At 39.3% G+C, this 13,250-nt stretch overlaps 1 protein-coding gene across 1 annotated transcript; it reads right to left on the bottom strand.

Annotated features, from left to right (window-relative positions):
* Positions 1-656: 656 nt before the first annotated feature.
* LOC150068773 (vomeronasal type-2 receptor 116-like) lies at positions 657-13,237 on the bottom strand. Its single transcript, XM_090329074.1, has 7 exons — positions 13,140-13,237; positions 12,259-12,547; positions 10,101-10,907; positions 8,940-9,167; positions 7,882-8,005; positions 2,769-3,618; positions 657-765 (listed from the first exon to the last, which is right to left on the bottom strand). Exons 1-7 carry the CDS (start codon positions 13,235-13,237, stop codon positions 657-659), a joined length of 2,505 nt encoding a protein of 834 aa, XP_090185200.1.
* Positions 13,238-13,250: the final 13 nt, after the last annotated feature.

Below are 13,250 nucleotides of genomic sequence, written 5' to 3' on the forward strand. Positions count from 1 at the left end.
GACCATTTAAAAGGGGATGGGGAGAAGAGAGAGAAAAGTAGAATTGTAAAAATGAAATGAGATCCCACTACATTATATAAGTGTATGAATATTGGATAACTCAATAAAAGCTATTGAATAACAGAAGGTAGCAGGGATGGGAAAAGAGAGTAGTGAAAGTTTAATGTATCCATGAATGACTTTATCACAGCGAGGCCTCTTCTGTCAGCCATTCCACACTTAAAATGAATGACATGAGTAGAAGTGAGGTGCTGTCATTGGGAGACACCAAGATGAAGGTAGATGCTTATTGTGGCCGACCATGATCAACGTGCTCAATGGACATGAAGGAAAGCAGAGCCAAGAAACCTGCTGAAACTGTTTTCAGAAGGGGAAAATGGATGAGTGATAGGGAGTGCGTGAGTGTGACTGGAGCGAATCCACACACAGATGGATGTCTCCAAATGACATCTTCTACTACAACTAATGCTTGCTGTTAAAATGCCTAAAAGCAGTGGATAAAATATTATGTAATAAATATCAAGACATAAATTTAGATGAATGGTAAACTCATTAGAAAGTGTTTCCCTTAAAACTATCGGAGTTTTCAGAGCCATATCAAGTTTACCTAAAAGCTGAGCAGAAAACACAAAATGTTGCTGTGCATCCCTCACGCTTCACCTCGGCAAACTCTCGAATAACATGTTGTGCCGCAGTATGTGAGGAAACATCCACAACTTATGTTGGTATTCAGTCCCCGACTTGTAACATATTTTCTGCTTCATACTGCATGATTATGGATCTGTATGCCATAGACTGCATCTGATCCTCCAGCCTTGTGCAGAATAACTGCATTTCCCATAACTTTCTCATGGATTCTATGCCTAATAGATTGTGAGTAGTAGGAAGAAGTTGGTTCTTTCGCATGGTCTCAGATTTTTGGGAAGAGAGAAGGATTGCCCATAGTTATCAAAATCACATAAACAAAAAACTGCAGTGACTCAAGCATCATGACGCTATATGGAACTATATATTCAATGTGCCTAGTAAAATTATGAGAATTTATGAGAATTAAAGAAGTCCAATGTTCAGAGTACAAATGGGTAATTCACTTTCTGCATAGAACTTCTTAGCATCACTGATCAGCATACAGATATCTTGTTTGGCCCTCGCTTCCATCCAAGTTTGTGAGCCATCTTGCAGAGTATTATGCTGTGACAACTTGTCCATGAACCAGATGCATATAGTTGTCTGGGATTGATTCTGGGTTTCTATTTCCTATTCTCTCCCACCAGTCCATCAGTATAATTTCTTGCCAGCAGGATTTTAATGTTAAACTGGCTATGTCGTATAATTGATGTAAACCACTATTATACTGCATTGTCCTTTTGTTTTCATATTAGGTGTGTGTGTGTGTGTGTGTGTGTGTGTGTGGTGTGTGTGTATTTTTGTCTGTGTGCTTCAACTGGGGACCTGGACTATTTCTCTGAGATTCCTGGTCTCAAGACTAGCAATCTGCAACTTGATCAACAGGGCTGCATTCTGAGTAATTTATTTGAGATAAGAGTCTCCCAAACTTTCCCTCTGTGGGCTGTCTTCAACTCATGATCCTCAGTTCTCAACCTCCTGAGAAGCTAGGATTACAGACACAAGCCACCATAACCTGGCAAGCTGGAGATTTTTATTTCCACATTAGTATTAGGCTTGTTTACTCCTGTGATAAAAGTGCTAGGAACTTTTACAAGTTTGCAATAACTACATTTGATCTCCAGAACCATGTTCCTTTTCACCTTGTTGATGCTGTGGATCCACCATGAAGGGACACAGTGCTGGTTCTTGTCATCCTGATTTTCCTCTCAGGGAGTGCCTGTTCTTTTCTTTGGTCTTTATTCATAGGAGGAGTCTTTTGCTTTACCACATTAAGCATATTTGTTTCTTTAATAATTCTCTTATGTTTCTTGTTTCTTCACAGGACTTGTTCTCCTGAGCTGTCATGACTGCAACTCTTCCTTACGTTGGGTTGAATTCCTTTCAATATCTCCTGCTATGTTGGCTTAGTGGTAATGAACCGTATTTGAACTCAGAGCCTGAACACTGTCCTTGGGCTTTCTCAAGACTAGAGCTCTAGGTCTTGAGCCACGGTACCACTTCTGGCTTTTTCTAAGTATGTGGTTCCAGGGACTCAAACCTGGGCCTTCATGCATGCTAGGCAAACACTGTGCCACTAGGCCAAAATTGACACTCCTAGCAGAATATTACAATAGCTCAAAACCTAGACACATACGGCCATATAGGATGAGGCTAAATAAAGGGACCTCTGGGCTATAGAAACAAGAGCTGTATAGTGGGTGATTCTTGTTCTTAATGTACTATGTTATTTCTCATCTCTTTTGTTGTCCCTTGGTTATTCATATATTGTTACAGAACCTTACCTTTTATTTTGTTTTTTTTCTTACCTTTTATTTTGTATATTGTAAATATGTTTATTTGTTTATTTGAAATAGGAAGAGGGAACACAAGATAAGAGGAGGGATTAGAGGGAGGGATATAGATACAAAAACATGAGAACGGGTATCAATGTGTGTGAGGTAATGAACCTTCTTTCTGACAAATATAACTGTAATCCCTCTATTAATTACAATAAAATGTATGAAAAAGTCCTTAGATTTACATACATGAAATATTCTATACACAAATCAAAAATATGAGTTTAATCATAAGAATACTAATGTCTACTACTGTGTTTTTTATCCCTGAAGCCATGTAGAGAAATTTTATGCGGTATTAACATGATGATATAACACTTTGGGGCAAAAATGCAGCCCAGGAGCCCTGCCCCAGAGGCCAAGATGGAGAAGACCTCCACAGCCACCATCACCTTCCCCTTGGCACTGTGGTAGACAGGCAGGAAGGTGAGCCACACACTGCAGAACACCAGCATGCTGAAGGTCAGGAACTTGGCCTCATTGAAGGTGTCAGGCAGGTTCCTGGCCAGAAAAGCCACCGTGAAGCTGGCCAGGGCCAGGGAGCCCAGGTAGCCCAGGACACAGTAGAAGGCAGTGAGGGAGCCCTTGTTGCACAGGATGATGATGTGGCCATGTTCAGAGTGTGCATCTGTGTCCACAAAGGGAGGAGAGCTTCCCAGCCAGAGGCCACACAGACTCACCTGGATGAGGGTGCAGATGGGGATGAGGAGATTAGGAGCCCCAGAGACCAGCAGCCACCTCATCCTTCTCCCTGGACTAGTGGCCTTGAAGGCCAGGACTACAGTCACCGTTTTGGCTAACACTGTGGAGACAGCCACTGTGAACACAACTCCAAAGGTGATCTGCTGCAGGATGCAGGTGGCTGTGTTGGGACGGCCAATAAAGAGCAAGGCACAGAGGAAACAGAAGATGAGGGAGATGAGCAGGATATAGCTGAGAGTCCGGTTATTGGCCTTGACAATGGCAGTGTCTTGGTGTTTCACAAATAATCCCAGCACAGCAGCAGTGAGCACAGAGAAGCAAAGAGCCATGCAGGTCAGAACCATGCCCAAGGACTCTCCAAAAGCCAGGAAACTTTGAGCTCTCAGGAGGCACTCGTCTCTCTGTGTGTTGGCATACTGGTGATCTGCACACCTCACACACTGCTCCATATCTGGAGAGAGAGGTAATTTGTCATCAGTCAACATTGTGAACTCCATTTTCTTCAAAGACATTTGGAAAGTATTCATTTAGATATAGTCCTGATATGTGAGCACTGACTACCATAAAAGCAGTTTGTTCTTTGAACACCTAGATATACAGTATTACTCAACAACCATCGACTGTAGATCTGCACATTATAAAAGTTGAAGGATGAACAGAGGACCAGACATAGAAAAAAAGTATGAAGGACTATCTACAAACAACGCAATACTCATCAATATCCCAATGTAATTCTTTAAAGAAATAGAAGAGGCAATCCAAAATTTCATATGGAATAATAAAAGACCTCGTATAGCAAAAACACTTCTTAACAGAAAGAACAGCACAGGAGGAATTTCAATACCAAACTTTAGACTCTATTACAGAGATATAGGGACCAAAACAGCTTGGTACTGGCACAAGAACAGGCCTGAATACCAATGGAATAGAACTGAAGACCCAGATATTAACCCACAGACCTATGGCCATCTAATCTTTGATATGGGAGCCAAAAAATAGAATGGAAGAAAGACAGCGTTTTCAAGAATTTGTGCTAGCAGAAATGGTTAAGCATCTGCAGAAAAATAAAGTTGGACCTGCTTTGTCACTCTGAACCAGAATTAACTCCAAATGAACCAAAAACTAAGAGGTAAAAGCAGATACAGTGAAAACTTTACAAGAAGGAAGAGAAGATACACTAGGTCTCCTTGGCACAGCTCAAAATTTTCTTAATAAGGAACCAGAAACACAACAAATCAGAGAAAGTTTGGATAAGTGAGACTACATTAAACTGCAGAGCTTCTGTCTAGCAAATTAACTAGAAAGCCTACAGAGTGGGAGAAGATTTTCACTGACCATACAACAGACAAAGGACTCATCTAAAATATATCAACACCCCCAAAATTGCATCACCCCGAAATTAATCTCCAAAGAAACAGCTATCCCATTAAAAGATGGGCTAAAGACTTAAAGAGAGTCTTCTCTGAAGAAGAAATAAAAATGGCCTATAGACATATGAACAAATGCTTGACATTTCTGGTCATAAAAAAATGCAAATCAAAACAACTCTAAGATTCTACCCCACTCCAGTTAGAATGGCCAGGATCAAGAAAACTAATTACTAATGCTGGAAGGAATGTGGCCAGGAGGGATCACTACTACACTGTTGGTGGGAGTGCAAACTTGTTCAACCACTATGGAAAGCAGTACAGCAGTTCCTCAAAAGACTAAACATAGAGCTCCCCTATGGCCCAGCAATTCCACTACTTGGCATTTACCCAACCATCCAGAAACAAGGGCATACTACATCCACTAGCACAATGATGTTCATTGCAGCACTATTTACCATAGCAAACATATGGAACCAACCCAGATGTCACTCAGTTGATTAGTGGATCAACAAGATGTGGTATTTATACACAATGGAATTCTATGCTGCTGTCAGAAAAAACGACATCTCCCCATTTGTAAGGAAATGGCAAGACTTAGAAAAAATCGTATTAAGTGAAGTAGGCCAGTCTCAAAGGAACATAGGCCCAATAGTCTCCCTCATTTGTCATAATCAGTAGAAACCTTGGGCTCTCCTAGCAGAGATTTACAATAGAACAAAATCTAGAGACATTAGGCCAAATAGTATGACACTGAATGTAAGCAACTCCAGGATAAGGAAACAAAAGCCAAATAATGAGTGACTATTGTCCTTAAGGTACTATGTTATCTCTCATCTCTTTTTCCATTCCTTGGTTATCTCATATTGTTACAATTTTCACCTTGTTATCTGATATATTTAAATGTGCTTAATTGGTTATTTGAAATTGGATAGGGAAGGGGGGAAATTAAAAAGAGCAGGGGAAGGGGACCATATCATGAGAAAGGGTATCAATGTTTGTGAAGTTATGCACCTTCTATCTGGTGAATATAATGTAACCCTTCTATTAATTACAATAAAAAATAAATTATAAAAAAAGGAACAGAGGCTCCATGGTTTCCCTCATTTGTCATAATCAGTAGAAACCTTGGGTTCTCCTAGCAGAGATTTGCAATAAAACAAAACCTAGATACTTAAGGCCATATAGAATGACGCTAAATGAAAGGACCTCCAGGATATAGAAAAAAGCCATATAATGAGTGATTGTTGTCCTTAACATACTACATTATCTTTCATCTCTTTTGCTGTCTCTTCGTTATCTCATATTATTACGGTATTTCACCTGGTTATCTGATGTATTGGATATATGTGTTTGGTTATTTGTAGGGAAGGGAGGAAGACAAGATGAGGGATGGAGGTAGGGAGATGGAAATGGGGACCAAGATTTGAGAAAGGGTATCAATGTACGTGAAGAAATACACCTTCTATCTGGTTAATACAATGTAACCCTTGTATTAATTACAATAAAAGTATACAAAAAACCCCCCACACAATCGAGTTTTACTCACTCATCAATGAGAATATTATCATGGCAATTACCTAGGAAAAGTTATATTAAGTGAAGCAAGTTATATTAAGTGAAGCCAGGGAACTTGTTTTCTTTCATATGTTGAAGTTATATCCAAATTATAAACAGATATGAAAACATATACAGATATACATAAGCATACTGTGTGCTGTGTTGCATATGGAATGGTGTTACACCTTTATAACTAATGCATCCATTTACACACTAATTATCAGAAAGATGAAAGGTGTGATCAAGAAGAGGAAGATCAAGGGAAGTGCTGGCAGACAAATGAAAGAGTGGGCTAATGCAGTCATAATATTTAATGTACGTGTGGGAGAATGGAAGTAGGTACTTTAAGGGAATGGGTGGGGTAGGGAGAGACTGAGAAAATCATGAAGATGTGAAAGTGATCAAGATGCATTGTAATCACAGATTGCTATGTTGAATTGAAACCCTTTTTTATGATTACTTAAAGACAATATTTTCTTATGCTGAATCAAGAGTCCATTTTCCTAATGACAGTTCTTTGTGTCAGCCAACCTAAGTAAAAATTACTTCCTTGTAAGATGGCCCTATGATTGTCATCAGGGATCATAAAGAAGCAAGAATAGAAGAATATAAGCTGGAATCAAGAATAGGTAGTGTGGGGCTGGGAGTTTGGCCTAGTGGTTAAAGTGCCTGCCTAGCATGCATAAAGACCTGGGTTCGATTCCTCCGTACCACATGCATAGGAAAAAGCCAGAAGTGGTGCCGAGGCTCAAGTGGTAGAGCTCTAGCCTTGAGAAATCCCAAGGACAGAGCTCAGTCCCTGAGTTCAAGCCCAGGACTGGCAAAACAAACAAACAAACAAACAAACAAACAAACAAACAAAAGAATAGGTAATATCTGTCCCATCACAGACAAGTCCACTTAAGTACCAGCATTTCACTGTCTCTGCTAACAAGAAACTTTACAAACAATAAAACTGAATGACAATAGATCACCTTCATTGTAACAGTGGACTTCCAAGCTCAGCACTGCCAGGATAAAAGACTTCGTCCAATTCCTACAAATCAACTCGACCTTTTACCACTCTATTTCTACCCTGGCTAATGGTCAATTTATTGCACTCTTGTGTATGAGTTGTATTCCTGCACTCTCACCCCATGCAGGCACACAGTGTACCAGTCAGAGAATCCTATGAAGATATTGAAGAAGTCTATGTAATTTTTTCAGAGCACCCACATTTTCAGATTTAATGCATAGCATTAAATTTAATTCCAAATCAATAATAATGAATAGTAATGTACTTCCATGTACAGGATATGCTTTCTCCATATAAGCACTGAAGATCATCAATCCTTAAACTATTTGCCAGTATGAAAAGGAATAAAAGTTCTTATATTAAAAAAAAGAAAATAGGCAGTTAGTTTGGCCTAATGGTAGAGTGCTTGCATAGCATGCATGAAAACCTGGGTTGGATTCCTTGGTTCCACGTACATAGAAAAAAAAAGCCGGAAGGGGTGCTGAGGCTCAAGTGGTAGAGCTCTAGCCTTGAGAAAGTCTAAGGACATGGCTCAGGCCCTGAGATCAAGCCCAGGACTGTCAAAAAAAGAAAATATACTAAAATAGGTAATTAAAGCTCATGATGTACCATATTTCAAATAGCAATAGCAACACTTGTCAATACTGAATTACTAACAGAGAAAAAGAAAACAGGCTGTGCAATCATAATGTACAAATTTTGCATTGACTTGGTTGGATTGAGAAAAACTAGGGGAGTAATGCATCTTTATTTTCATAAGTCACGGATTTACCTGTCTCATTAGCAATCTCATTTTGTGGGCAGGGGGTACAATCAAAGCAACAGGCAGGCTTTTCCTCCTGAGGAGATTTCCTGAATCCAACACCACAACTCTCACTGCAGACAGAGTGAGGAGTCTGGGGAAATTTGGGGTTTGTCAGTAATTGTGCAGGTTTACAGAGCTAACAATCCAGAGATCTATTGTTAGAAAAAATTGGGTTAGTAAGCTTTATGATTTTATGTAGCTATGTGCAGTCAGTGAATTGAATTCTGTTATAGATTACATATCCCACACTGACCATAGGCATATGTATTACAACCTGGATTTCTAGCCTATTGAAATATTGAACAGTATGGAAATTTTAAAAGGTGGAAACTAATGGTGAGGAAGTCAGTCCTAGTGTAAAGAACTAAAGAATTTCTTATATTCCCGTCACTATCTGTAGTCACTACACATCTGTGAAGTGGAGAAGAGCAAGGAGGAAGTCCTCCTCTTTACAGCATTTTGAAACCCCCAGGCCCATCGTGTCTTCCTCTTAGTTTTCCAGTGGCCAAGCAGTAAGCATCTTCTCAGAACTGCCTTTAATGTTTCCTGTCCCCAAAGGTGCCAAAGTTGGAAGTCAACTAAGCATGGAATGAACCTTCCATAGAAGGGAACAAAGTAAACCTTTCAAGCACCTAAAAGGATCCTCAGGGAATTGATCACAGTGCAGGAAACCTCCTGCAATGATGTAATTTATTGTTTATAACAATATTCTGAATCAGTATTTAGAAACACATTTAATTTTTCATTGCTAATCCTAGAGTTGAACTTCAAGGTCTGGGCAGTGGCTTAGCTTTATTTTTTTCCTCAAGGTTAGCATCTACTACTTGATTCACAGGTCTACTTCGAAATATTTTTTTGATGGTTCTTTGGAGGAAAGAACCTCATAAAATTCTCTCTTTTGGCTGACCTTACACAATGGTATTTAAATCTCATCTCTATGAGTATCTAGGGAGATAGAAGAAAGTTTCTGGGACTCAACCAGTCACACATATGTCTTTAAAATCATTATGGTTAGATCAACCCACCTTTGTAGTTCCTATGGTCCATTCTACCATATCTTCAGATAAAGACAGTTGGTTACCATGCAGAGCATAAGGAGAAAACTTTCCTACTTTCACGCCAAGCTCAAGACCTTCTGGAAAATTCCAAATATTCAGAATGTCATACTCTGGCTCCAATTTCTTTTTCTCATCCAAAATCACTTGATCTCCTGCAGGATTGTAAAATTGGATGTTCTTCAGAAAAGGGTGCAGCTAAAATGGATACAAAACATGGATGAAAAACATTCCAGAACCGAGACAGAAAACCTGAACTAAGAAAAGCTTCTGATAGCTCTTAATTTCTGATTTAGAATTCAAAGATCAGTCAAATACCTAAAGAAATCCTGCAGATAGAAATCTCTGGAGTAATAAAAAGAATCTTTTTGCGCTGTCACTCAAGGAGATTATAAGGCCTTTTTTGAAGAGAAACCAATACCAGGTGAATGCCAGTCAGCGAATCAATTCTGAGTTGTCTACCTATAGCTTGTCACAATCAATACATTCATGAATATCTATTGACTGATCCAGCTAAATTGTTAATACCAAAGTTGAATGCCACTAGAAGACATAAAAAGTATGTATAATGCTGTTCATCAGGTCATCCTTTGCTAGTATTGATGAGGCATAGAGGGAAAAGCTGAATTTACAGTTTTGAAAAATTTAGTTATGACTACATACAGAATATTTGCAAATAAACAGTTTCAAACCCTGTGTGGGTGATTCCTACCTGTATTCCTAAGTATTCAGGAGACTGAGATCTGAGGATTGCAGTTCAAATCCAGACCAGGTTCACATGTGATACTCTTATTTGTGGTTTAATACTGAGTAAAAGCCAGAAGTAGTGCTGTGACTCAAGTGATAGAGGGCTATCCTAAAGCACAGAGCATCCTAGAGACAGCACCCAGGGCATAACTTCACTCCTCAGGACTGGCAAAAAAATAAGTAATTTATACAAGATAGAATATATTTTATCCTTTGTACAAACCATTTATTTCATGTGAGAGAAGTTACTCTCATATATACCATACCTCACAGACATTTAATCAAAATAATTTCCTGGGATAAGGAAAAACATCTCAAATATTTAATTTCACCCAGTGAAGTGTCTTTGCTCATAGTGTGCACCTTGTAACATAGACAAATTACCTGTGCAGCAAAAGGCACTGTCCCTTCTCCATTTCCCATTGCTTGTTCTTGTGTTTGATGAAGAAGCATCTCATGGAGAGCCTGGGCCAGCGCATACACAGAGTTGTAGATAGTGTAACTGTCTGCAGACATGGTTGTGTCAAACATGTACGCCGGCAACCAATCCAAGGAGGAGTCATGAGGACAACTGTCCCATGTCACACAGTCAGACTCAGAAGCTGAGCAATTAAAAGAGAGAAACCACAGCTTGGCAAGGAAAAAGTCCTCTGGGTATTTGGAAGGGTTAGCTGCCTTGACAAAATCTGTGAATCCAGAAACATCTGCGTGATGGTGTGAAAAAATGAGAGGCACGTGCAATGAGCCTAGCATGAAGTATCTCTTCCTTATGGTTAAATCCCATGATGAGTTTGTGATACAAATTTTGCCTTTTATTAAAAGTTGCTCAATACATATCAGTAAAGATAGTAGGGACTCATTATCACCATATATGATGAGAACATTTGCTGAAGACTTATTTATCTCATTATATACTGCCATTAATTTGAATGTTTGTTGCAAACCTTGGCTTAAGATCAGTAGTTCGTAAGCCACACAAACTCTGTTCTTGATCATCTCTTCTTTCAGTTCAGAAAGAATCCACAAACCATTCTCATCTTGGGAGGTCAGCAGTCCCACCCAGTTCCAGCTGAAGTGAAGCAGTAAGGAGACCATGGCGGCAGCTATTGATGTGTCCTTCTTGGACATCTGATAGAGAGCAGGAAACTTCTTGTGGTCACTCAGGGCATCATCAAAAGGCCCAAAGGTTAGCTAAAGGGAAAAAAATTGTATGTTCTGTAATAAAAATTTTCATACATTATAGTCAGTCTTGAAGTATTAAGAACCAATTAAAGTTGTTGGAGGTAATTTTTATTCTGTTTTTGAAAACAAGAATTCATTTTTAATAGTTGTACAATATATCAAGTTATTCCTAAAGTGCCTCTTTTATTTTTGCGGGTCATGGAGCTTGACCTTGGCCTGGGCACTGTCCCTGAGCTCTCAGCTCAAGGCTACCGCCCTACCCTTGAGCCAAGCCCCATTTCCCATTTTTTAGAGGTTAATTGGAGATAAGAGTCTCAGGTCCTTTTGGGCCTAGGCTGGCTTTGAACCTTAATCCTCAGATCTCAGCATCCTGAGTAAGTAGGATAACAGGTGAGAGCCACCACATCTAGCTCCTAAACTACCTCTTGATCTTTCTCCTTGTTGCATCAAGTCCTCCCATCTACATCCACCTCACCCACTCCCTGAGTTCCCAATTCCATTTTTCACATATGCATATTGAATTTTATGTTGTTTTTCACATGCATCCATCTCTTGTTCCTCTGCAAATTTTCCTTAACATCCATTCTTCTCATGTATGCTTCAGCCTTGTGATGTGTATTGTTGAGGACTGTCTGTAGATCAGCAATGGGGCACTATGAAGTTCTACCCCATGTATATGTTAAATCCAAACTAGGGAAACAGTATAAAATTGCTAGGCAACACATGTGTAAGTATGTACATACCTCAGTCTGATTGATTATGTATATATGTAAACACTTGTGTAGTGTTGCCTATTGATTTTATACTACATTTTCCTAGTTTAGATTTAACTCTCTTGCCCCTTTCTCTTTCTGAACCTTCATTACTTTATGCATCATAACATCTTGCATTCATGTGTGTATGTGTGTATAAGTATGTGCATGCCTGTACATGTGCACAAACTCAGAGCCTCGTGCACTTGGTTGGCTTTTTCCATCAAGAATGGGGCTCTACCTCTTGAGCCAGACATTCAGGTCTTGCCTTTTGCTGTTTAATTGGAGATAAGTTTCCTGAGTGACTAAGATTACCCCTGTCACCCACCCGTACCATATCTTCACGTTTGAAAGTCATTTTCCATTTCTGCATTTGTGCTGAAGAAAATTATTGACAAACTTTGAAATAATAAATATTGCATTTGCCTGACTCTTGTTTCCATCTTGTTTTCTAGACAGTGGGAATTTATGTATCCCATTATATTTGAGTACTTACTTGTTGATGTCACAAAATTTGATAGGTTCATGAATTCATTCTTCTATCATTCTAACACACAAAATGGCATCAAATGAGATATTTTTATATCATTCCCCCCTCCAATGTTCACCTGTGGAAATCTGTAGAGTTCCATCACTGTTCCAATCTCAGCAGACGTGATTCCTAAAGATCCTGTAAGTGCTGCTATAGATCTGCTGTCTCTCATGCAGGAGTAGTTTGGAATCTTGTCCTTCCCAAAGAGCCAAATGAAGGGATTCTTCAATATTGTCCAAGCTCCAAAGTGTACATCATAAATATCAAATCCCAGAGTGAGGTTATGTAAAAGATCACGGTTTTTGTTGATTTCTTCAACAGCAAAAGCCAAGGCCAAAATCAACTGATAGTTCTTGAAGATAAACCTGCATAATGAACGCAGATACTGAGGACAGGTATTTCAAAACTCATGACTTTGATAAATATTTACTTCTTTGCCAATGAGTATGCTATAACATTCCCCCCATTTGGGATGGAATGAGAGTGTATTGGCCTAATCTGGTATATAGGTCAGGTAAAGACATGAAGGGAATATGTCTTGAATGAGATTCACAACTGCTGTTCTTTACTGCCCCAATGCACAAAACAAAAAGGTGCTGTCCATTCACAGATTAGGATTTCAAAAGACACAAAACATACTGTTACCTTTGTCTGAGGAAAACTAGCTTGATCTGTGGAAAAATTAATCCTTCACTTAAATCATCAGTTATGTGTTATGTGTCATCTGGCAAGTTTGGCTAACTAATCAGTGTAATGAACTTGTAGGAGGCAGAAAAAAAAATCACTCCACATTAGATGCAAGACAAAATAATGAAACTGAGCTATTTCTGGTGCAATAAGGATGGAGGTCAGTGTAGAGGAGACAGAGAATATTGATGTGTGCACTCAGATTTCCCTCAGCCCTCCACCACACTCAGAACAAAACAGGAAATGGGAAGAAAATGATGAGTTACTTACGGCTTGTGCTCTGCTTGACTGGAAGCATCGCTGTTGCTACGATCTGTTCCCAAAGCATAGAGAGGGAAAAACCCAGCAATCATCACATCTCCATCCATGTGTGCTAGGTGC

This window comes from Megascapheus bottae, chromosome 1 (assembly GCF_031878675.1).
Source record: "Megascapheus bottae isolate mThoBot1 chromosome 1, mThoBot2.hap1, whole genome shotgun sequence".
In the NCBI taxonomy this organism is placed as follows: domain Eukaryota; kingdom Metazoa; phylum Chordata; class Mammalia; order Rodentia; family Geomyidae; genus Megascapheus; species Megascapheus bottae.

Coding starts and splice junctions, on each gene's coding strand:
- LOC150068773 (XM_090329074.1), bottom strand. CDS start 13,237: ATGGATGGAGATGTGATGATTGCTGGGTTTTTCCCTCTCTATGCTTTG. Junction 10,908..12,258: donor AACTCTACAGATTTCCACAG/GTGAACATTGGA, acceptor TTTTCCCTTTAG/CTAACCTTTGGGCCTTTTGA. Junction 3,619..7,881: donor TGAGATTGCTAATGAGACAG/GTAAATCCGTGA, acceptor CTCTCTCTCCAG/ATATGGAGCAGTGTGTGAGG.